This window comes from Myotis brandtii, unplaced genomic scaffold (genome assembly GCF_000412655.1).
Source record: "Myotis brandtii unplaced genomic scaffold, ASM41265v1 scaffold187, whole genome shotgun sequence".
Taxonomy (NCBI): Eukaryota; Metazoa; Chordata; class Mammalia; order Chiroptera; family Vespertilionidae; genus Myotis; species Myotis brandtii.
Window position 1 is genome coordinate 4,143,233 of NW_005356944.1, and position 24,365 is coordinate 4,167,597.

General features: G+C 59.0%; 1 protein-coding gene across 1 annotated transcript in view; it reads left to right on the forward strand.

The window, feature by feature from the left end:
- LOC102250817 (anoctamin-1) overlaps positions 1 to 24,365 on the forward strand; it is a 77,500-nt gene that overhangs the window by 26,511 nt on the left and 26,624 nt on the right. Inside the window, exons 9-19 of the mRNA XM_014538232.1 lie at positions 2,452 to 2,516; positions 3,292 to 3,426; positions 8,072 to 8,232; positions 13,040 to 13,122; positions 15,690 to 15,701; positions 16,276 to 16,347; positions 16,848 to 16,940; positions 18,454 to 18,531; positions 19,524 to 19,598; positions 23,523 to 23,724; positions 23,846 to 23,957. Of these exons, the coding sequence (XP_014393718.1) occupies positions 2,452 to 2,516; positions 3,292 to 3,426; positions 8,072 to 8,232; positions 13,040 to 13,122; positions 15,690 to 15,701; positions 16,276 to 16,347; positions 16,848 to 16,940; positions 18,454 to 18,531; positions 19,524 to 19,598; positions 23,523 to 23,724; positions 23,846 to 23,957 (1,088 nt within the window). The remainder of the gene's footprint in view (positions 1 to 2,451; positions 2,517 to 3,291; positions 3,427 to 8,071; positions 8,233 to 13,039; positions 13,123 to 15,689; positions 15,702 to 16,275; positions 16,348 to 16,847; positions 16,941 to 18,453; positions 18,532 to 19,523; positions 19,599 to 23,522; positions 23,725 to 23,845; positions 23,958 to 24,365) is intronic.

The window sequence follows — 24,365 nt, forward strand, 5'->3', positions numbered from 1 at the left end:
CCTCCCTCCCCCTCTCCTCCCTCCCTCTCTCCCTCCCTTCCTCCTTCCCAGCACCTCCCAGCCTGTCTATGATATAAATCAGCGACTTGATTTCAGCCAAGGGAGGAAGCCGCCCGGGACAGGGATGGCCATTTTGCTTCTCCGGAGGCGCTGTGCAGTCTCATCAGAGTTTGCTGGCGCAGACCTCCCTGTTCACAGAGTGCAGCTGTGGGCTGTACATCGGTTCTGCATGGCCAGGCGTGTGATACAGGGAGCACGGCCCTCTGCCTTCCACGGAGCTCCCTCAGTGCGTGAGCCCGTCTGGGTTCATTCTGTGACCGGCAGGAAGGACAGCGCCCTTCAGTATAAAGGAGGCGATGGGGCCCAGGGGAGAGCCCCGGATGCCCACCAGGACTCGGAGGGGAGGGCCAGCTCACGCACTCAGTGCTCAGTGGTTAGGGTCTACGCAGGACCTCCCACCAGGCTCAGAGAGGTCTGCCCAGCATGGCCACTCCAGACTCAGCAGAGCCAACCACCCCGCTCAGAGCACAGCGGGGGAGGCCCCGTGCAACCTGGCTCCCTGCCCGCCCGAAGCTGCAAAGCTCCCCTCACCCTGCCCCCCTTCCCCAGCAGCAGGCCTGGCCATTCATCTGTCAGAACTTGGAGTCCTGCTGAATACATCCTGTTTGTACCACTCGCAGGACTGAAGGTCTGAAGGCAGCTACCCCATAAAGATCAGAGCAGGCAAAACGCAGGATGCTGACAGCCAGGTTCACTGGGATTTATTACAACTGCGCTTTGCTTTCCTGCATTCTTTCCTCCCTGCTTTTAGAGGTGCGTGTGGACCGCTGACGGAACAAACACGGTGCCTCTCTTCCTCCCGGGCGTTCTCGCTCAGCTGCGGCAGGGGCCCGAGGAAGCGGAGAAACTGGCTGGGCCCTGACTCCCTGGTCTGTGGAAGCTGGACCCACCCAGCAAGCTTCTTACACATTTTTCATTTTCAAAGACTTGAATATACGTTGGTGCCCAGAAATGGAGGAGGATGTGTTAGCTCAGACTGCAGGCACAGAACCGTGTAGAAGGGCGGCTTAAACAGCAGACATTTATTCTCACAGTTCTGGAGGCTGGAAGCCCAGGACCCAGGTGCCGCCGGGATGGGGTCCTGGAGGGCTCGCTTTCTGGCTTGCAGATGTCCGCCTTCTGGCCGCATCCTCACAGGGCCTTTCCTCTCTGCGTGTGCGTGGAGAAGGGACGCTCCGCATCTCTTCCGCATCAGTCCTGTCACATCCAAACCCCACTTTTATGACCTCTTTTAACCTTAATTACTTCCCAAATACAGTCACATAGGACACAAACATTCAGTCCATAGCATAGAGCGTTTGGGATGATAAGATGGGGCCACAGCAAAATCTGAGCATTGGAGACCCCCCCAAATTTTTTAATTGAGCATAGGAGACCCCCAAAATATTTTAACTATGAAGAAAATAAAGAAGGACACAGGGCAAGCTGCAGCATCCAGAAGAGACCCCGGCGAGTCCTCACAGCATCCCCATGCCCGCCTCCTGCCCAGCAAAGACAGGTGGCGAGGCACAGAAGGCCCCAGGGCGGGCCCCCGCTCCCGTGCAGCCAGCCGTGTGACCTTGGGCTCGGAGTTAAGGCTGGGAAAGCACGGATTACCCCTGTGCGTGGGATTTCCTTCTTCCAGCCAGCAGTCCTGACACGGCGGCGTCCCTGGGACACCCCGAGCGTGTTCACACACAGCTTCCGATCTGTCCCTCTCATTACCGTTCCTGCCCACAGCCCGGGGGTAACGGTGTGTGCAGGCTTCATTTATTTCACTAAGTGTCTTAATCAGACAGCCCGTCTCAGGAGACAAACGTCGAGCTCTGTGCATCCCAGGAGATTTTTTTTTAAATCTTGCCACTTTTATTTCTTTGCTCCAAAGCCTAGTGGAATCTGTCCTTTATCACGATGGTTCCGTGTGTGACGGGAGCGACCGGGAAACCTAAATGGAAAAGCCTTACAGTGTTGGGTGGCTTTAGATCAAGTCGCGAAGGGAGAGGATTCCACGAAGATGCCCAAAGCCTCTTTCCCATCCCCACCTTCACCTGAAAACGTAGGCTCATTCCTGCTCAGGGAGCCCCAACCCCATCGCTGGCCTTCAGCGCCAGCTCAGCGACCCCTGAGGGTGGGTTCTTTGGGACCCTTCCCAGAGCTGAAGGCCGTGCCCCAGTTTTTCCATGTCCATCTCCCCCACCAGGACAGGGGCCCAGGGCTCAGGGCTGTGTCTGCCCAGCTCCCCTCCGAAAGCCCGGTGCCCAGCATGGGGCCTGGCCCTTGTCCGACTCTCGCCAGTGTTTGTTGAATGAATGAAGGATGTAGCTGTGAGCAGAGAACATCAGCCCTGTGTTCTGGGAAGGGAACTGGGAGCGTCCCACTGTCACCAGCCCCTCGCCGCTTTCTCTTTCCCAGCTCCTGTACGAAGAGTGGGCCAGCTACGGCGTCTTCTATAAGTACCAGCCCATCGACCTGGTCAGGTAAGGGAGAGCAGCCCGGCTCCCCGGGCAGCGGCTGTGGGAGGCAAATCCCCATTTGGATGCCAGTGGGATAAATGACCCCACGTGTGCCAGCTGCCCTGACTGTTCAGTGCCTGGGAACCTGTTTGAACTTGACCCGAGGCCTCCCGGCAGGACCAGCAGCCTTAGTTCCCTGGAGGATGGGCTCTTTCCTCATACTCGCTGTCTCCTCCTAATTTCGCAGCCCGGCCTGACTCTGCCGGGCGGCGGGCCAGGTCCTCGCGTTGCTGTGCTGAGAGGCAGAAAAGAATGTGTCCTCTCCCAGAGGACCTCTGTCCCGAGGGCAGGAAGGGGGTGGACCAGATTCAGCTGTGTGTGTCCTCTGGGGACATGGAGACAGAGCTCAGCCCATGAGCATTCGTCTAAACCCATCACGGCATCCCAGACACTCAGCAGGAGGCGCAGGCCTCTCCTGGTGCCCCCAGGCCAGAGTGCCAGCTCTTAGCTGAACCCGACTCGGAAGGAAACCGGCAGCCTCTCGGGCCATGCATCGTGCCCACCAGCATGCGTATCACAAACACCTCCCCCGGGGCACAGAGAGAGGGGGCGGACGTAGGGAAAGCAGAGAGCACCCCCAAACCTGGTAGCCTGGCTCAGAGCCCCGCCCACTCTCTACTTCCTGGCCCAGAGAACCAGGCGCCCCTTTGAGCTGTTCCCTGCAGGGGAGGGGACGGGACTTGTCTCCCAGGGGTGCAGAATGAGTGAGCTTGTCTCTCTGGCTTTGCCCGCGATGCAGGAAGTACTTTGGGGAGAAGATCGGCCTGTACTTCGCCTGGCTGGGCGTGTACACCCAGATGCTCATCCCCGCCTCCATTGTCGGGGTCATCGTTTTCCTCTATGGATGCGCCACCGTCAATGAAAACATCCCCAGGTAGGCGGGGCCTGTCCCAGGACACGCCCATCTCTGCGAACAGCTGCTGGCCTCCTTGGCCTCAGGCCCCGGAACCTTCCGCACCCACACTCAGCCCATGCTGGCCGTGTGCTGTCAGGGCGGGGGCCCGCTGCAAGGGGCGTAATTGCCATCTGAAGGCCGGGCATCCTTTTCGGGCACAAATGCCCTAGGAGCCGTTTTACTGTCGAAAGCAGACAGGAAACAAAGCTCCTTTTCTTCCTCTGAAGTTTTCTTTCCCCTTTTAGTTCTCAGTCCTCAGGTGACAGGAAATCCCCTGCCTCCTGTGAGGTTGGGACATGGGACAAATGCCATTCATGGGCCTCGGGCAGGTAACTCAGCCGGGTCTCTCTCCGCCTCGACCCCGGGTCTCGGGAGGTGAGGCATGAACAGCAGACCAGGCCTCTGCACGCGAACCCACGCTCCTGCTGCCGTCTACCACGGTCAGGGCAGGCTGGGCACTAGGGAGAAGGCCGAGACTCTAGGGGCAGCCGGGCCTCGTGCTGGGGGGAGGAGGGAGGTGTCTCCCAGAGTGACAGCCAGAACGTAAGTCAAATCGCACGAGCTCAGAGGACCCTGTCTGCGTGCACAGAGCTTGGAGGACCCTGTCCCGTGTGCACAGAGCTCAGGGGACCCTGTCTGCATGCACAGAGCGTGGGGGACCCTGTCTGCATGCACAGAGCGTGGGGGACCCTGTCTGCATGCACAGAGCGTGGGGGACCCTGTCTGCATGCACAGAGCGTGGGGGACCCTGTCTGCATGCACAGAGCGTGGGGGACCCTGTCTGCATGCACAGAGCGTGGGGGACCCTGTCTGCATGCACAGAGCGTGGGGGACCCTGTCTGCATGCACAGAGCGTGGGGGACCCTGTCTGCATGCACAGAGCGTGGGGGACCCTGTCTGCATGCACAGAGCGTGGGGGACCCTGTCTGCATGCACAGAGCGTGGGGGACCCTGTCTGCATGCACAGAGCGTGGGGGACCCTGTCTGCATGCACAGAGCGTGGGGGACCCTGTCTGCATGCACAGAGCGTGGGGGACCCTGTCTGCATGCACAGAGCGTGGGGGACCCTGTCTGCATGCACAGAGCGTGGGGGACCCTGTCTGCATGCACAGAGCGTGGGGGACCCTGTCTGCATGCACAGAGCGTGGGGGACCCTGTCTGCATGCACAGAGCGTGGGGGACCCTGTCTGCATGCACAGAGCGTGGGGGACCCTGTCTGCATGCACAGAGCGTGGGGGACCCTGTCTGCATGCACAGAGCGTGGGGGACCCTGTCTGCATGCACAGAGCGTGGGGGACCCTGTCTGCATGCACAGAGCGTGGGGGACCCTGTCTGCATGCACAGAGCGTGGGGGACCCTGTCTGCATGCACAGAGCGTGGGGGACCCTGTCTGCATGCACAGAGCGTGGGGGACCCTGTCTGCATGCACAGAGCGTGGGGGACCCTGTCTGCATGCACAGAGCGTGGGGGACCCTGTCTGCATGCACAGAGCGTGGGGGACCCTGTCTGCATGCACAGAGCGTGGGGGACCCTGTCTGCATGCACAGAGCGTGGGGGACCCTGTCTGCATGCACAGAGCGTGGGGGACCCTGTCTGCATGCACAGAGCGTGGGGGACCCTGTCTGCATGCACAGAGCTCAGAGGACCCTGTCTGCGTGCACAGAGCTTGGGGGACCCTGTTTGCATGCACAGAGCTCAGAGGACCCTGTCTGCGTGCACAGAGCTTGGGGGACCCTGTCTGCATGCACAGAGCTTGGGGGACCCTGTCTGCATGCACAGAGCTTGGGGGACCCTGTCTGCATGCACAGAGCTTGGGGGACCCTGTCTGCATGCACAGAGCTTGGGGGACCCTGTCTGCATGCACAGAGCTTGGGGGACCCTGTCTGCATGCACAGAGCTTGGGGGACCCTGTCTGCATGCACAGAGCTTGGGGGACCCTGTCTGCATGCACAGAGCTTGGGGGACCCTGTCTGCGTGCACAGAGCTTGGGGGACCCTGTCCACATGCACAGAGCTTGGAGGACCCTGTCCCGCATGCACAGAGCTTGGAGGACCCTGTCTGCATGCACAGAGCTTGGAGGACCCTGTCCCATGTGCACAGAGTTCAGGGGACCTTGTCTGCATGCACAGAGCTTGGGGGACCCTGTCTGCGTGCACAGAGCTTGGGGGACCCTGTCTCCGTGCACAGAGCTTGGGGGACCCTGTCTCCGTGCACAGAGCTTGGGGGACCCTGTCTCCGTGCACAGAGCTTGGGGGACCCTGTCTCCGTGCACAGAGCTTGGGGGACCCTGTCTCCGTGCACAGAGCTTGGGGGACCCTGTCTCCGTGCACAGAGCTTGGGGGACCCTGTCTCCGTGCACAGAGCTTGGGGGACCCTGTCTCCGTGCACAGAGCTTGGGGGACCCTGTCTCCGTGCACAGAGCTTGGGGGACCCTGTCTCCGTGCACAGAGCTTGGGGGACCCTGTCTCCGTGCACAGAGCTTGGGGGACCCTGTCTCCGTGCACAGAGCTTGGGGGACCCTGTCTCCGTGCACAGAGCTTGGGGGACCCTGTCTGCATGCACAGAGCTTGGAGGACCCTGTCCCGTGTGCACAGAGCTCAGGGGACCCTGTCCCGCATGCATAGATGTCTCCCCTCCTTTCTAGTTATTCCTAGACCTGCCAACACCAGCCCCAAGACAACCAGGTTGTGTGTGAGGACGAGAGGCTGCTGTACCCATGGGCAAACTCAAGTTTAGAAGGGCAGGGCCCCCTGGCCCTGCCTCCCAGCAGCTCCCAGTCTCTCTGGAAAAGCCCTAAGACATCAGCTCAGTTCCATTTCCTACGGCTCAGCCCCGAGTCTCGGAAGCCGAGCTGTGGCTTGGGAAGTGCGCCCACCGTCCATTCAGAAAAGAACCCGTGGGCCTGTGCCTGGCGAGGAGGTGGCTCGTAGGGCCCACAGCCCAGTGAACCTCGCATAAATGTTTAATATGTGAATGACACCTCAAACATGTGTCAGTGTTCTTACACACGGATAACACCGAAGATCCACCCACTCAGGATCTAACGGTTAGGGGAACCGGCTTACGTGGGGCACAGGCGGGAGAAAGCTTACCCTTTGTTTGCTAATGTGACGTGAGGTCACTGTGCTTGGGTGTGGCTGTGGCGAAGATGAAAGTGGCCTAGGTGGGGCGGGGTTCGGATTCTAAAGCCCTGTGGGACCTGGCCAGTGGAAGCCGGGGCGCCCTCACGGTCCCCCTGGGAGGCTGCAGAGGACGTCACCTTCCCTCCCCCCTGCAGGGGATGCGGAGCCAGCTGAGGCGCTGCCCAGACAGGCGTGCATTCCCCAGCAAGGGCGCAGCCATCTCCCAGGCCAGGCCAGCGCCTCCCCCTCCCACCACACAGCCAGAGGCAGACGGCGCTTACCAGGGATTCCTGAGTCCCCTCGGACCTCAGCCCATGATGTGGGCATGTTCCCCCGGGGAGGGGGGTCTGATCTGCCCTTTTACCCCCTCCAAGGACAAGCCATCCCATTCCTTGTCTTTATTTTGGCTGAAAGTGGTGAAGGGAGTGGCAGAGGGTTTAAAACTGGCAGAAAACAGGCTTTTAGTCTGGCTGGCGTTAGCGCTGGCAGGGAGGAGGGCTGTGGCAGCCACAGGGCTCACAACAGGCAGAGATGCGGCCAGCCCTCCCTGGGGCGTCTGCCCCCCTCACACGTGGGTTCCTTCTGCCTCCCAGCAGAGGCCCCCAGAAGACAGGAAGCTCAGGGAGGGGCAAGGGATAGACCCCTCAAGGCGGCCCATGGGCCTCCGTTCAAAATCACTGCAGCTGCTCAGTGCCTGGTTATTCCCGTAACAGGAGTGTGGTGTGCGCGTGCCAGCTCTGTTCCAGGGCTCCACGCTCGCTCTGTGTGATCCTCCTGACAACCCAGCAACGTGGGCACTCTTTACTCTCAGCATCCCCACGCTGCAGATGGGGAAACTGAGGCCCAAGGAGTTGGAGTAACATGCCCGAGGGCACACAGATCCCAGCGGTGGGGTGAGATTCCAATCCAGTGCTGGCTGGCTGCACGCGGCCCCGCCACCGGCATGCACCCACCCCTCACGCACACACACACACACACACACACACACACACACACATGTACACGCATGCACAATTCCCCAGCTGCCTCGAGCCAGCAGCCTCGGTCACCAGGCATCTTCCCATCCCCCGGGCCCAACACAGAGCGGAGCACATACAGCACATGCACATTCTCTAATAAGCATTTGGTGAGTAACTGAAAGGACAGAATGGGGCCGGAGTGCCCACTGTGCCGGGAAGAGAACCATTCAGCAGAAGTTTACTAGACACCCACCGACGGCCATGGGCCAGCTGTGATTCGGTGCATAAAGTCGTGCATTAGAAATTCAAAACAAAGAGCAGTACCCCCGCCCCCAGCCTTCTCCCTGGGAGTGACTGCTGCCTGGGTCACTGAGAGCTCCGCATCTTGTCCAAGTCAGTGGGGAGGAGGGCAAGGCAGGCCAGAGCTGGGCCCTCCCCTCATCTCCCAGAAGGTTAAAGGGCCTGGCCAGGGGCACCGTGGCCGGGCTGGGCGAGGCAGTCCTTGTGGGCCGGCGGAGGGCTCTCAGCGGCTCCCTCTTCCAGCATGGAGATGTGTGACCAGAGCCACAACATCACCATGTGCCCGCTGTGCGACAAGACCTGCAGCTACTGGAAGATGAGCTCGGCCTGCGCCACCGCCCGGGCCAGCCACCTCTTCGACAACCCGGCCACCGTCTTCTTCTCCATCTTCATGGCTCTCTGGGGTGAGCAGAGCGCCGCGCCCCCACCCCACCCCCGGGCCACTGGGGCACAGGTGACATGGGGTAGGTCCCTAATTTCCTTCTTGGGACCGCCCACAGGCAGCACATGCCGGGGATCATGAACACGGAGGGAGGTCGTGGAAATAACCCCCCGCTTTACCTGCAGTTCCCAGGGTCTCCGCTGCGTCCACTGCAGCTGCAGTTATTCTGACCCAGCCCGGAACCCCTGGGGAAAAGCCCAGGAGGGTGCGTTGCCCTTAGAAACAGGACCTCCCTCCTGGGACCAGGGTCTGTTGGCCCAGGGAGGCAGCTGCTTTAGCGCAGGAGGCCTGGGCTCTGCATTCCTCCGGCCGGAGCCAGCCCTGGGGCACGTGTCTCCTTAGACCCTTGCAGGTCCTGTAGGTGCCGCGTGCCTCTTTCACAGGTATGGAAGCCATGGCCACTGAAATGCCAGGTCTAGGAACTGAGCCCCCATCTCCCTGAGCTCTGGCCCCTCCACTCCTCCCCACCCATCCCCCGCCTCTCTGGATCCTGTGTCCATGGAGAACCATCCCCCCGCCATCCCCCTCATCCCCAGCCTGCTGGCCCTCCTCAAGACCTCAGCACCGGTCAGCTCTCTGCCCACTCCCCTCCTCTGACCTGGACCCAGGAAGCACAGCGAGCTCGGCCCGCACAGACCGCCGGCCTAACCATTGGGCTAATTGGATAACTCGGCTGGATTGGCCATGTCCTAGGATAGGGCCCCTTCCTGGGCCAGACTCCGGTTTCGTGCCCAGCTCTGTCACCTCCAAGCTGGGACCTCAGGTCTCCCTTTGTACAGTGCAGATAGTGCTGGTCCCCAGCTGAGTTGTTGGAAACCTCGAGTGCATCATCGTGACGACCTTTGGGCCATACCGAGAGCTGGCTGTGATGTCCTGCCAGCTGGCACACCAGTTCCATGCCCATTTGCTTTGTGAAAACAGCCTAGACTCTAGAAATTAGAGCCAAATCTGACCTCCCCGCTTTTGCTTGGGGCCCTCGTGAGTCCTGTCACTTCACCTTCAGAAAGGAATGCGAGCTTCAGTGAGCTGGGCCCCGCTGGGCCAGGCGCTGTTCTAAGCGCCTCACGGGAGGTGGTTCATCATTCCCCCCGTGGCTATAAGAGGTACTACCTCCATTGCCCCATTTGACAGATGGACACACTGAGGCAACTTTCCCAAACAGACACCACTAATAAGAGGCAAAGGGAGACGAGAACCCAGCATCTGCTCCCCAATACTCCACCCCTGGGCTCTGCCCCCTCTGCTGGTGTCACTCACAGCTCTGGTGCCAGGCACACTTAGCACCTGCCTGGCTCGTTCCTGACGGGACCAGCTCGCATTTGTGCTGGACTGGCTTCCTCCTCTGCCCACCACTCCTGCCTTCCCCTCCAGAGCCTGCGCTGAGGACTGACTATGCCAGGCGCAGGCAGGGGCTCTGCACAGCTTATCTCAGTGACCCCACCACAGCGCACAGCAGAGGGAGGCTCTGTTCATATTCTCTCATGAGGACACTGAGGCCCAGAGAGGTTAAGTGACTTACCCAAGATCACACAGCTCATAGACTCATACCAGACATGACAGATCCATGCCCCAGTCACACCTCCCCACCCCAGCGTCCTCCAAGCCCTGCTCTGTGCCCTCCTGCAGGAGCCGAGGTTCACCCAGAGCGGTAGAGAGGGCACTCAGGCAGCAGCACTGCTCGGCCAGGCAGCACCACAAGGTTTCGGTTAAATCCAGTAAATCCGGTGCAGCCCCTTTTCTGCCGCCAGCTCGCTCACTTCACACTTGTTTATTGAGCACCTACTGTGTGCAAGGCAGTGCTGCTTCACACCCTCAAAGGTGTTGGCCAGCCCTCACCAACAGCCCATCCTTGCGGGGAAAACATATGGTTCCATCTGCACCACCACCACCACCACCCCCAGGAGGGAAAAGGGCAAATCTGTTCCGCTGTCTGCCCCGCCTCCTCCAGCTCCACTTCCCCCCAGGAGACAAGTGCCTGTCAGAGAGTGTCTGTCAGAGAGTCAAAAGCAAGTTCAGTCTACACTTTCCCACCTGGGGGGAATAACAGAAAAGCCAAACCACTCCCATGAAGCACTTACTTCAGGGAAAAAGGAGGTTATTAGAAATCAAGACAGAAGCCATGGGAAAGAGCCTGCTGGGCGGAGAGGTGTGTGTGCCCTGTGCGGCCGCACCACACAGGATGGGGAGGGGGGGGGGGGGGGGGGGGGGGGACAGTCCCTCTGTCCCCTGGCCTTGCACTGCTGGTTTTTTAATCCTCTGTCAATTGTTTCTTCATTGCCCTCTCAGGGATCACCTTCCCACTGCTGCTTCATCCCACTGTGTCCTTTCTTTTCCGTTCCCCAGCTTCTAACGTTTCTGCTCACACAGTGACAGAGAGCGGCCCCAAACCTGTTTCTGCTGGGAGGGGTTCAGGCTGTGCCCCCGGAGGAATGGCTGCTGGCCCGCGGTTCTAATCTCGCTTCCACGCTACGGTGGGGTCCGACTTCCCTGGGGCTGACACTCTGGGCCCAGAGACCTCAGCTCCCTGCTGCCTGGAATTTATGACATTTCAAAACCTCAAATTAGGCGTCGCACACAGCAACTTTGAGCCCCATTTAGCTGTTCTCCAGGATCAATTTTCTGAAATGATGGCATAATAATGGGTTTTAACTGCCTGTCACTTTCGTGCAGAACAAAGGAAGTAATTAGATTTGAGCCCGGCCCCAAGAAGCCGGAGGACGATGGTCCCTGCTTGAATGAAATGGCAGAGGCAGGGCTGAACCCCCTTCCCCGGGGTCGGCGTGGAGTGGGCAGGTGACCCGGCTGAGTCACCCTGGGCTGGAGGGACACAGGGAGAGCTACACTGTGGTTTCCTCTGGACTCAGGGAGGCCGTGGAGGGCTAGGGCCTTCGTGCCTGGCCCCCGTCCCCACAGGGGCTGATAGGCAGGGTCCCGTCTGCTCCTCCTCTCTCAGAAAACGGATGTGCGTTGAGCAAACGTGTGACTGTTGGGAGCCACCGTTCATATAGCTGGTCGCTGCTCTCAGGGGGCTGCACTTTAAGGAGGATGCAGCCCTGCCCTATGGAGTCTGGGTGATGGAGCCCAGAGGTTTGGGAGACAAGACCCCGGCCCCTAGGAGCGCGGACCTCCCCAGGGAGGCAGGCAGGTCTGCACGCAGCGGCAGAAGCACCCAGACCAGCCAGAGCCTCGCCTGGTGGCCTGAGACTCCAGCGGCAGGTCTGAGAGGCTCTGCTGACGCACCTGGCACAACAGTCGGCGGGGAGGCCGCACCCGGGCATCTCCCGGGGCCTGCAAGGTCACAGCAGCAGCGTTCAGGGGTGTGCTCGGGAAAGGGCTCTGGTAGCCCTCGGAGGAGGCATCCAGAATTAGGGAAATTGGAGGCAGGCCCAGGCAGGAGGCAGTGGGGACACGGCAAGACAGGGCCCAGGGTGAGGGTGGATGTGGGCTGGGGGGAAGCTGAAACAGAAGGCAGGCCCAGGCGGGAGGCAGTGGGGACACGGCAAGACAGGGCCCAGGGCGCGGGTGGATGCGGCCTGGGGGGAAGCTGAAACAGAGGCCTGGGGTGTGGGGGTGGGGGACGAGCGTTAAGCAGCCACTCATCGCTGGGCAGGGATGGGTGGGAGGAAGGACAGGCGGTGGTAGGTCAGTATGTCTGCATGCCCCGGGCCCGAGTGCCACCGCACAGCTTGTTCCGAGCATGGGCCCCAGGGATCTGCATTTTAACAAGCTCCCTGGGGGACTCTGATACCGCAGAACCCAGGCCCACGCTCTGAGAAACCCCAGAGGGAAACGGTCCATTTTCCCTGCCTTCCAGGTGTGGCAGGTGACCAGCCGGGGAATCCGTCCTTGTCCTGTGATTTGATGCCATCTTAATGCCACCACTTGTCAGACCAGCCATTTAATTCCTCTGGGCCTCAGTTTCCTCTGAAAAAGGGAGAGAGAATAGCACCTCCCTCCTGTGATGACTGGGAGGTTGATTAATACTTTACACGACAGCCCTTCATATAGGCCTGACGCGGGACAGCTCGACCTTTGCATGCACCCGAGCTTCCTTCCTGGGGAGAAGCGTTAAGGATAAAGGGTGCAGCCAGCATCTCCGGTTGCAAGCTGTGTGCTCATGAACGCCGTCCGCTCATTCAGTGAGCACCCTTGAGCTCCTGCACCCCGCCCCCAATAGAAGGGCCCCTTGACATGGGACGGGGATCATAATGGAGGGCAGTGTGGACACCGTGAGCGGGAGAGGCCCCAGGAGGAGTTAGTTTCTTTCTGATACAAGAGGAGGATCGGGGGCTTCCTGGAGGAGGCGGCATTTGAACTATGCTTAATCTGTTGGAAATGCGAAGCAGGAGGTCGCACCTAAGAGTGCAGCCCAGCAGCCAGACCACCTGCAAGGGTTTGAAGCTTGAGTGTGTGTTCTTGGCTCTCCCCTCACGCTTTCTGACCTGGGGGTCCCCAAGATCGATGGAACAGGACGGTTAAGAGCCCAGGCTCTGGGGCCAGCCTGGGCTGGCCCCTCACTGGCTGGATGAGTAACCTTGGCCAGGACTTGATTTCCATGTGCCTCAGTTTCTTCATCTGTAAAAGGGGAATGGGACGTCTCTGCCTCAGGGTGGGCGGGAGGGCAGACAGGGTTCATTCCTGTGACGTTCTTGCCCAGCACGATGTCACCCTCACTCACCAAATAGTGCAGAAGCAAAGAATGCATTTGTGCCATCCGGTGTCTCAGGGCTGCTCGGCCCTGACTTTATGGTTTTCCTCCCTGCCTGCAGCCGCCACCTTCATGGAGCACTGGAAGCGGAAACAGATGCGTCTCAACTACCGCTGGGACCTCACAGGCTTCGAGGAGGAGGAGGTGAGTGGGGGGCACTGCGTCCTCCCCTGCCCCCACCCATTACCTCCTGGGGACGCTCCTGGAAGCCTGAGGCCCTGGGGCCCAGGCAAGGCTGCTCCCGCCTGCTTCTCGGTTCACATCCCTGGTGTTTGAATCACCCGCGGTTGCCAGGGCGACGGTTTGATGTCTGTCGAGTGTTTCTGATCTCCATGCTCACATGGACGCACCGCCCACCAGTGCGGTCAGGGACAGCTCACCACGCTGACCTCATCGAATGCGGGGGAGGCCGGGCGAGTCTGGGAGGGAATCACCACCGCCCAGGAGGCCGAGTCCCCAAAGGCGGCTGTGAGCCTTTGCCCCGGAGCCAAAGCCACGCTCCTCAGTGCCAGTTACGGGGCGTGACTGACAAGTGGGAGCCGAGCCTCTCCCAATAGAGGGAAAGCCAGACGCCCGCATCCCCGCTTCCCCAAGACGGCCCAGGGCCACGGGGACGGCGGAGGACACTCTCCGGAGGTTCCTCGGAGAAGCCTGGCCGCTGCCCTCCGAACGGGCAGCTCCCGCCGGCGTCCCCACGGGAAGAGTGAGCAAGACACGGAAAAGCAGTCCCCACAGCCTGCCGCCCGCCGAGCAGAGCTGTAAGGTGTGGCCACCTCGCCGCCACTTAATTTTATAAGACGCCGAGCTTGTCTTTTAGAAGCGAGCTCTCATGCATGTTCACTGGATGTGGAATCTCCCCCATCGTTTTTTAGCATTCCATCGTTCTCCCCACACATGCTCCCCCTGACACTGAGTCTGCCCGCCAGTCTTCAGCCGAGCCTACTGCAGTCAGGGAGCTGGTGGGCGGGCTCTGTGCTCCCAGCGCTGCTGGTGGCCGAGGGGACTGGAGTCTGCGGGGAGAGGCACCGCAGGGCTTCCATCCTGGTTTGGCACTGCCCTTGCTGTGTGACTGAGGCCAAGTTGCCTAACCTCTCTGTGCCTCAGTGTCCTCCCTTCTTAAATACGGAGTGTGAACTAGTTCTCACTCTAGAGCAGTGGTTCTCAACCTTGGCTGCACATTAGAATCACCTGGGAGTCTTTTTTAAAATCCTGATTTCTGGGCCTCATCCTCCGGAAATTCTGTTTCTTTGTTATGGGGTGGGGCCACAACATTAGTAATGAAGAAACAGAATTTCCGGAGGATGAGGCCCAGAAATCGGGATTTTAAAAAGATTCCCAGGTGATTCTAATGTGCAGCCAAGGTTGAGAACCACTGATATAGAGGGTTTGAGGGGGTCTCCATGGATAAGAAGCACTTAGGCAGGGAGGGCCCCGTACCAGTAAGTGCCCCAGACCGGTCACCCGCTAGCCGCCTCTGAGCTCAACCCTCTTAACCCAGGGGACCCCATTATCTGTCTCACACATGGCGACGCCAGAACAGGTGCAGCCTGTTCACCGACAGGCAGCCCTTCATGGGTGAGCCAGGCCCGGAACCTCCCCCTGGGCAGGTTCTTTCCTTGTTACTGTTTCAATTAGGAAGATGCAAGCACAACACAAAGCAATCGCCGTCTTATTTTAGAAGAAGATTGAGAATGTCCTTTTTCATGATGTCCCTCTGGTTGGGGAAAGTTGGGGAGGGGGCCAGTCCTGTGTGTTCAGCCCCTCGGGGATCCATCCCATGATCTCTTCACCTGCCCCCCACCCCCAGCACTTGACTTGGGGGTGGCAGTCGGAGCCCTTGGGCATGAGGCCCCAGGGGACTGAATGAGGTCCTCAAGGTGAGTCTCCCCGTCACCTCCCTCCCCCCATAGCTGACCAGGGACCTTTTGGGAGTGAATCTGAGGGGTAAAGGCAGCCTCTCCCTGCAGTCTGAGCTCCCGGCGTTGGCCCTGGGAGCAGAAGGAGCCCGTGTACCCCTTAGCTGAGACCGACACAGTCCAGCACCCGCCTGGGAATTCCCAAAATCGCTCAAGCTGCAAAAGCAACAGCACGCACGGTCACCCTAAAGCAGGGGTCCTCAAACTACGGCCCGCGGGCCACATGCAAATACAAATATTGTATTTGTTCCCATTTTGTTTTTTTACTTCAAAATAAGATATGTGCAGTGTGCACAGGAATTTGTTCATAGTTTTTTTTTAAACTATAGTCCGGCCCTCCAACGGTCTGAGGGACAGTGAACTGGCCCCCTGTTTAAAAAGTTTGAGGACCCCTCCTCTAAAAGGACAGTGATGTCAGTGACGCACAAGCCTACAACTGTGAGGTAAATTCAAGAAGAGAAGTCAGTACCGGCCGGTGTGGCTCAGTGGTTGAGCATTGACCTATGAACGATAGTTTTTTTTTTTTTTAACTATAGTCCGGCCCTCCAACGGTCTGAGGGACAGTGAACTGGCCCCCTGTTTAAAAAGTTTGAGGACCCCTGCCCTAAAGCAACGACGACCGCTAGCGGGTCTCGGACCCCAGGTGCTCCTTGTCCACCCGTGTCCTTCACCCTCATCCCAGCCCTTAAGAAAATTGTCTTTAGTTTAGAGGACGTGGCCTATTTCTTTAAAAACAACACAAGTAATGGAGTCTTTTCTGTTTGTTTTCATGTTTATGTTTCTGGTTCCCTGAAGGAGGCCGTCAAGGTTTGGAACTTTTTGTCACTCCCCTGTCTCCCCATAGCCTGTCTCCCGGGAAGAGGGATCTTCTCACGCCTCATCTGTCTCTTTCTACCATCAGGCCTCCGCAGCTCCTCCACCGCGGGCGGGGTCTCCGCTTCTCCCCACCTTCGGGTCTCTCTTAACCCCGTTCTTCCGTTCCAGTGCCCTCTGCTGACCTGCTCCGGGCTCCCCCGAGGCCTGGCGCCTCCGGTCTGCCCGCGCTTGCTGACACTTACTGCGTCTCTCCTGACCCCAGTAGACGTTCTCGGGGCCAATTCACAGCTGGGTGTTCAAAAGGAGGCCACTGGGCACTGATTTGCTGCCAGCAGCACCCAGAGCCAGGTTCTCTGGCCTTCCCCACGGGCTGGGTTCCCAACAAGGGGTGGATCCCAGACAGACCGCGTGTGGCGCGTTCTGAATTGGAAGTGGTACAAAACAGCCAGCTATGAATTGGCCCCAAAGGGTGCCCAGCGCGAATGGGTGGACTGAATTTGGCATGCGTGCTCAAGGTGAGGATCTCAAACTCACAGTTCACAGGCCAACTTGGTTTCTTCCACAGGACCATCCCAGAGCTGAGTATGAAGCTAGAGTTTTGGAGAAGTCACTTAGGAAAGAATCCAAGAACAAAGAGGTACGTACGTTGGCCACTTCTTCTGGCTTTCCCAGCAATAAAACATTGTGTGTTCATCAACAGTGTAGACCGGGGCTCAGCAAGCACCATATGTTCAACAGTGTAGACTGGGGCTCAGAAAACTCTGTATGTTCAACAGTGTAAATCAGAAGCTGGCCCGCGAGACAGAGAAATATTTAGACTCTGCAAGCCTCTGTCACAACTACTCAATTCTGCCACTATGGCTTGAAAGCAGCCATAGACAGCAGGTAAACAAATGGGCCTGGCCCATTTGTTCCAATAAAACTTTATTTATAAAAACAAGTGGCGGGGGGCGGGGGGCAGATTTGGCTGCAGGCTGTAGTTTGTCAAACCTGCTGTAGCTCTACCTTCTTGATCTATCCTGAGCGTGACCTCAAGCTTGAGCCAGCATTTTAACATCAAGGACCAGGTAGCTTTGCAGCTTTCTCGCAGTACACTTGACATTCATTGTGTCCACCTCACTGTGTTCTGGGTTGAAGGATGAAATGGAAGGGATTGCTCAACCAGCCATCCCTGAACAAATGGCCAGTTCCTTGTTCCACTCACAGACAAGGAGGATGAGAGAGAGAGAGGTGGGTTTTAGTGATGTCCTTGAGGCCATCATCTTCTCATAATACATGCCTTTCTTTCTCCCCAAACCTGTCATTCGAGTTGGTAGTCTGACGTGTGCAGCCTGAACGCTCACAAGCTCTAGAGTGTTGGGTTTTTTGCGAGGGAGGTGTTTGTACATGGCTGGGGCCGCACAGAGCCCTGGGCCCTTGTCAGCCTCTGACCGTGGCTGGGACCTTCGCATCATGCCTGTGGGACGGGGACAGTTGACAGATGCTCATCCCAGCTCCAGTGTCTGCTGTCGCCTTTGCACACTCAGCCTCTGGAGCTGATCAGGACAGTCCCCCAGTCTTTCCTGGTCGTTGTGTCACATGGGCAGAGTTTTCTGGTTCCGAGTGGCTGGGGGTCGAAATCGCCAGCATCCCATCTAGGGGGTAAGATGGGTGCACCACAGCCCCCTCTCGGGCCCGTTTCCATGACAGCAGAATCCAGCTTAGTCCTCTTGTAGTCACAAAGAGGGTGCACTCTTTGAACACACTCTTACAGTCTGAGCAGGACTCGGGGTGCAAAAATATAACCACAAAAGCATGAGCCATCACCCCAGATCGGGAGATTGTCTTCAGTTGGACCGATCAGAAGGTGTGACACCCCCATGCACGGTGCCTTCTGAGCAGCGACCTGTGGCCTTGAGCGGCTCCTTTTCCCCTCCTGGGCCTCGGTTTCCCCTCCTAAAGGGAGAGGCGTGATGCCAGCGCGCTCAGTGCGGCATCTCGGCCACGGTGGCCCAGGACAGTCCATCCCATGGCTTCACAGTGGCACCTGTGAGCGTGAGCAGGGATGGGTGTTGCATTCCCTCCTAAGGGGGAAAAGGGCTTTGTGGCACATGTCATGTCTGTGTAAGTCCAAGGACTTAACCAACCCCAACAGTGGGTCTGGAGGGGTGTCAGGAGTGCCCCTCAGACCCCCAGTCACTCCCCCTCTGGGCTTTGACCAGAGATCTCAGATCACATGAGAACAAGGTATGGGGTGATTTCTGCAGGCTGTTGGGGGACCCCAAGCCCTGTTTGCCCCTGGGGGGCCACACCCTTTATTTTCTCCTCCATTTCATTGGCTCCCAGCGGCTCCTTTATGGTTTTCGTTTCCCCCGCAGCTGAGGCTCCAGATTCACTTAGGAAAACACAATCCACCCCTTACAACTCTGGGCATGGCCTCCTTAGTGTTGGCATCGGGCGCTCAGCACACGCGGCGTCTTTGCATAAGCGAACCCTGTAGATCACAGCAGCCGGTTGGCGAGTCGGGCATTACCGAGCCCCGCGGGCTTCCGTGCTGGGGTCTCGGTCTGAAGCCTGGTCTGCGCTCCCTCCCCCCTGGTCTCAGCCTTGCTGTCAGGACGGGGTCCCTGCCAGCTCCTGTGGTTGGCAACACCCAGAACCTGGACCAGCCTCGGCGGCAAGCACACCACGGGGTGACGGGGGCCTGGGCCAAGGTCACACCTCACCCCGTGGTGCTCTCTTGTTCCCTCCCCCCTCCCCTTAGAAGCACCGGAATACTCCAGAAGAGTCAACAAACAAATGGAAGCAGAGGGTTAAGACAGCCATGGCGGGGGTGAAATTGGTACTTTTCTGTGTTGGGGCGATGCGAGTCGTGACTGTTTGCGACGACCAAAGTCCATTGCGTCCTCCTCAACCAACTCTGACTTTTGTGTTGGTTTTGTCTTTTTTTTAACATTCACGTTCGTGCTTCCTCTCCTCCTGCCACCCCCAGCGAGCTGCGACGTGTGCGGAGGTGTCACTGCATGGCTACGGAGGGCTGGGGGGCGCGGGGACCTGTGATCTGTGCTTGTCACCACTGCCTGCCAGCGGTCTCGTCTTCTCGTTAACACGCATGTCACCCGCCCCGGAGTGAGGGCCTCCCGGGTCCTGTCCGCGGCAGCATTCCTTGTCCGAACACTTGCGCTTCCCATTTAAAAGCCCACCCCGGTTCTTGAGACATCCCGGGTTGGTCACAGGCTTCCACCTAGGGCTCCTCCCCACCCAGAGAGCCTCCAGGCGCCTGTCGCCGCGGGTCGCCGCGGTCCGCTGCTGCTACGCGGCAAGCAGCATTGGAACGTGTCGTGCGGGCTGCCTGTTTCGACTTGCTCTGCAAAGGAAAATAACTATTATGGTCTGGGCGGCGGAGGGCAGAGCACCTTAGATCTTCTCGCCCCAGACGTGAGACCTTCCGCCGAAGAAATGGGGTCCAGACACGCTTCTCCCCGACGAGGGTCTGACGGTCTGATTTAGAAAAGGGTTTGACACTCTCATCATTACTGCTGTTGTCATCGCACAGAGGAAGCCCACGTTAAACGAGTTCCCTCTGTCATGACGTGACATCATTTCCTAGGTCACGGGACCCCAGCTGTTTCTGTGAACACTAGACGTTTGCATCCACTCGAACTGTAAATGTTTTTTTTTTAAGGTGTTTCTAAGTATTTCTGTTGTCCGAGTTCACGCGCACACACGCGCGCACACACACACGCACATATGTGCACACATGCACACATACACAACGCACGCCTCCCCACCCGGGTGGTTCACACGGGTGACCCGCGTTGTTCCATGTTGCAGACTGACAAGGTGAAGCTGACCTGGAGAGACCGGTTCCCCGCCTACTTCACCAACTTGATGTCCATCGTCTTCATGGTAAGTTCCGGAAGGCCGAGGCGGGAGGACGCCGGGGAGCCCACACCCGGACGGGGGTCAGCCGTCACTGTGGCAGGTGTATGCTCGTGGGATGGTGCCCTGGAATGGGAAGGAGCGAGGTTCCCCGGGGGTCTCCAGGGGCGCTCTGCGTGCCCTGGGGTCGGTGAGAGAATTTCCCAGAGTCCCCGATGCACATCACTCATTGTGATAGCCAGACCCAGATTTCACAGATATTATTTAAGACAAAACTGAGGTTTTTATTTTTTTTTTAAATTTATCTTTATTGTTGAAAGTATTACAGAGGTCCCCTCCCTCCCCCTACCCCTCCCCAGGTCTTCACCCCACTGTTGTCTGTGTCCATGGTTATGCATATCTGTATATAAGTTCTTTGGTTAATCTTTTCTTGCCTGCCCCCCCACCCCTTTCCTCTGAGATTCATCAGTCTCTCCGATGCTTCTATGTCTATTTTGTTCGTCAGTTTGTTTGGTTCATTAGATTCCACATGCGAGTGAGATCATGTGATGCTTGTCTTTCTCTGACTGGCTTATTTCACTTAGCATGATACTCTCCAGGTCCCTCCATGCTGTCTCAAAGGGTAAGAGGTCCTTCTCTTTTACTGCTGCATAGTATTCCATGGAGTAAACGTACCACAGCTTTTTTATCCACTCGTCTACTGATGAGCACTCAGGCTGTTTCCAGATCTTAGCTATTGTATATTGTGCTGCTATGAACATAGGGGTGCATACCTTCTTTCTGATTGGTGTTTCGGGGTTCTTAGGACATCGTGTTAGAAGTGGGGTTGCTGGGTCAAAAGGCAGTTCCATTTTTAATTTTTTGAGGAAACTCCACACTGTTTTCCACAGTGGCTGGGCCAGTCTGCATCCCCACCAGCAGTGCACTGGGGTTCCCTTTTGTCCACATCCTCGCCAGCACTTGTTGCTTGTTGAGCTAACGATGGTAGCCATTCTGGCAGGTGGGGGGTGGTATCTCATTGTCCTTTTAATTGGAAGGTTTTTAAAGAAAGAGATTAAATAAGCACAGACAGGACAGAAGTCAGGGTGATACAACTCAGGGTGACTGGGGGGCTGTGACGGGCTGGTGGGCCCAAATGACTCGGCCACACCTGAGCTCTCCGAGGGGGTTTTCCCCCCACATGGATGGGGCTCCCCGGCCGGCCGTGCTTTCATCCTTCCCCAAGAGGTCAGGGCCACCTGTGGTCACTGAAGGAACGGCTGTCCCCTTGTCCAGCCCCCACCCTGTGACCTGGCTCCCAGGGGCCCCGGGTTCGAGGGCTGAGCCTGAGCCCAGCTGGCCGGAGCGCCTAACAGGGAGCATCTCCTTCAGGCCTCACCACCTGCCTGTCCTGAGACCACCCCTGCAGCTGGTGAGGACACTGAGGCCTGGAGGGCCAGTCCCTCTCCCCAGGCCGCCAGCCAGCAGGTGACAGGGCCACACGCCACTAGGGCCGTCTGCCCCAGGAGCCCGCTGTTCCATATGAACTTGGGGCCAGAGGCTTATCTTGGTTTTCCAGGTTGGGGTAAGGGCAGGGCAGAGTGAGGACTCAGTTTCCCCTCCTGCTCTTACACACGCTAAAGGGGGCTCTCGGCTAATGGAAAGAAATCCCCGGAGCCAACTCGATGGGGCTGGGGGCTATTGTGCCATCCAGGTGGCTCTGAGCGGGCCAGTCTGGTCTTGAGGGCCCTGGAGCACATGCCCCAAAGGCATGTGAGTGTCCCCTCTGGGCAAACATTGGGCTTAGTGCTGGGGGTCACCTAAGGATGATGGGGTCCCTACCCAGAGCCTCCCTGGGGCTCACGGCACAGGGTCGGGATGCAGATTCTGCACCCCAGCAAGGAGGCCTTGGCTACATGTCACTTCCTGGATGGTCTTTCAGGGCGTCTAATCTCCTCGTAACCAAAAGTGAGGAGGTGGCTGTGCAGGGCTCGTCTTGCAGCTCCACAATGCCGCCAGACACTGACCTCTCTGACCTCCTTCTCACCCAGCCTGTGCCTCCTCTTAGTCACAATGAGGCTGCTCCAGCCCTGGCATCACCTCCACTCTCCAGGCGGGAGGAAGGGATGGGGCCAAGGGGAAGGAGACCATGCCGGTGGAGGCAGCCCCTCTTTGAAGGGGCTTTCCAGAGACCTGCCCACATCCTCTGCTTGCATGTCACTGGTCAGACCACTTCACGTGGGCCCTCCTATCTGCAGGGAAACGGGGACATGGGCGCACTGTCACTCCCAGCAAAGGCAGGCTGGTGGGTAGGGAAGGAGCTGGCCCTTGAGGTACTGGCGACCCCGTCAAATGAATCAGCAAGTTTTGTCCCGCCCACAGGAGCTCCATTCACTGAACAAATTTGGGTTGAGCACCTACGATGTGCCCCGTGTTCCTGGTGTAGAGACACTGGAGTGGGCACACCAGCCAGCCCCACGCCCCGGCGGCCCTGTCCTTCCAGGGGGAACTGTACCCAGGAAGGAGGCTGCACGGGGCTTGCCTGTCATGGGGACGTGCCAGCCCTCTGGCTGGGAAAGGGGGGGCCTTGCTGAGTCACCCTGCAGGCCCGGCCGCCTGCCTGCCCCCCCACACGCGGGCACGAGGGCCAACTCCAGGGCCAGGGCGGTGCCTTCCCCTGGGAGGGGCCCCTTGGCAGGAGCCAGGGATTTTCCGAGGAAAGCCCTTGTTCCCAGAGCCGGCAGGGAGCGGTACCCACACCTCAAAATGGGGCCACCCCTTCATCAGGGCGTGGTGTGGCCGTGGACATTTCTTGGGCAGGGTGTGGTCACCCTTTAGTCAGCAGCAGAAGCAAAGTCACTGGCCCAAAGTTCAAAATAAGAGCTTTGCTAGGAGACTTCTGATGGCTGCGGTGCCCCCAAGGGGTGAACCGAGCTGCAGACGCACAGCGCTCCCCCTGCCCCTGGGACTGTCCCGGGGCCTCTCGGCACCCTCCTAGCAGAGCTGGGGCCCGCCCTCCGCACCCTAATGGGAGTAAATGTGTGAGGATGCGGACACCCAGGAGGGAGTGGGAAGAGCGTGGAGCCTGCGCCCGCAGTGTGTCCTCGGGGCTGGGATTCGCAGGTGGCCTCACCCCTGGGGCAGGACAGGGTCTCCCCTGCTGAGTTAGGGTCTTTGAGGAAAAGGAAACGGAACCCAGACAGACAGACAGACTGTGCCACATGGATCAGCCTTGTCATCCCAGCCAGCCGCCCCCGCCCCCATCTCCCAGGCAACCTCCAGCCGAGTTGTGTGGGACGTTCCAGTCCAACAGTGGGGTGTGGTAAGAAGAGGGGCTCACTCTTGGGAACAAGCCTGAGGGTGTCGGTGAACCAAGGAGGTTGAGAGAAGGGACCCAATCTGACTATCCAGCCAGGCCTGCAGCAGCGCCCACCCCAGATCGGACCGCCCACACTGCCCGCGCCCCCCCCCATCTCCCAGGCAACCTCCAGCCCGAGTTGTGTGGGACGTTCCAGTCCAACAGTGGGGTGTGGCAAGAAGAGGGGTTCGCTCTTGGGGACAAGCCTGAGGGTGTTGGTGAACCAAGGAGGTTGAGCGAAGGGACCCAATCTGACTGTCCAGCCAGGCCTGCAGCAGCGCCCACCCCAGATCAGACCACCCACACGCCACCCGCCTCCTTTAAACACCGCTCCACCCGAGTGTCTCTGCTTCTGCTCATCACCAGGTTGAGGGGAGGAGCCCCTGCCCGGCAGTCAGCCTGGTGAACCCCACTTGTGTGCTGGGTGACCTGGCCTGGTGGCCGGACCGCTCAGCCTCTTCTGGAAACCAGTCCTTTGTTCGTGTCTGTGGACTTAATGCCATAGAGCCCCTGGCATGTGTGGGTGACTGGGTGGAGGGAGGGCTGGCTGGGAGCACAGGGGGAGGTCCGGGAGACCCAGGTGGCCCAGCCAAGGTGTCCCTCCTCCTCTGCAGATCGCGGTCACCTTCGCCATCGTCCTTGGGGTCATCATCTACAGAATCTCCACAGCCGCCGCCTTAGCCATGAACTCCTCCCCCTCCGTGCGGTCCAACATTCGGGTCACGGTCACGGCCACTGCAGTCATCATCAACCTGGTGGTCATCATCCTGCTGGACGAGGTCTACGGCTGCGTAGCCCGGTGGCTCACCAAGATCGGTGAGCGCTCGTGTCCGGGACCGCGGCCCGGCCCGCCCTGGAGCCAGGCAGCCCACGTCCCCTGAGAGCCGCGTGGAGCGGTCAGCCGGCCACTCAGCAGCCTGCGTCTCGCTCCCTCCAGAGGTCCCCAAGACCGAGAAGAGCTTCGAGGAGAGGCTGATCTTCAAGGCTTTCCTGCTGAAGTTCGTCAACTCCTACACCCCCATCTTTTACGTGGCTTTCTTCAAAGGCCGGTAGGGACCTCCTCAGCCACTGAAACTCACTGCCTTTCCCCCACTCACTGCTGCCAGGCCCGTGGGAGGCTCCCCTCCCTGTGTCTGCAGACGGGGGGCACCATGGCCCAGGACAGAGCAGTCAGGATGGTTCTCACTGCCGCCCAGTTCTAGTGCCTGTGGGGGTGCCAGGCAGCAGGGACCCTGAACATTAGGGACTCCAGGCAGCAGGAACCCTGGACCATGGAGACCCCAGACAGCAGGGACCCTGGACAGTGGGGACCCCAGATAATAAGGACCCCAGGCAGCGAGCGCCAGGTGCCTCCACAGTGGGTCAAGATGACTCGAGGGCGAGGGCCCTGGGAGAAGGTGTAAGAAGTGCCGCTACTGACCAGCTCCATGTGCCAGGCTGGTGGCAGGGTGAGCCCG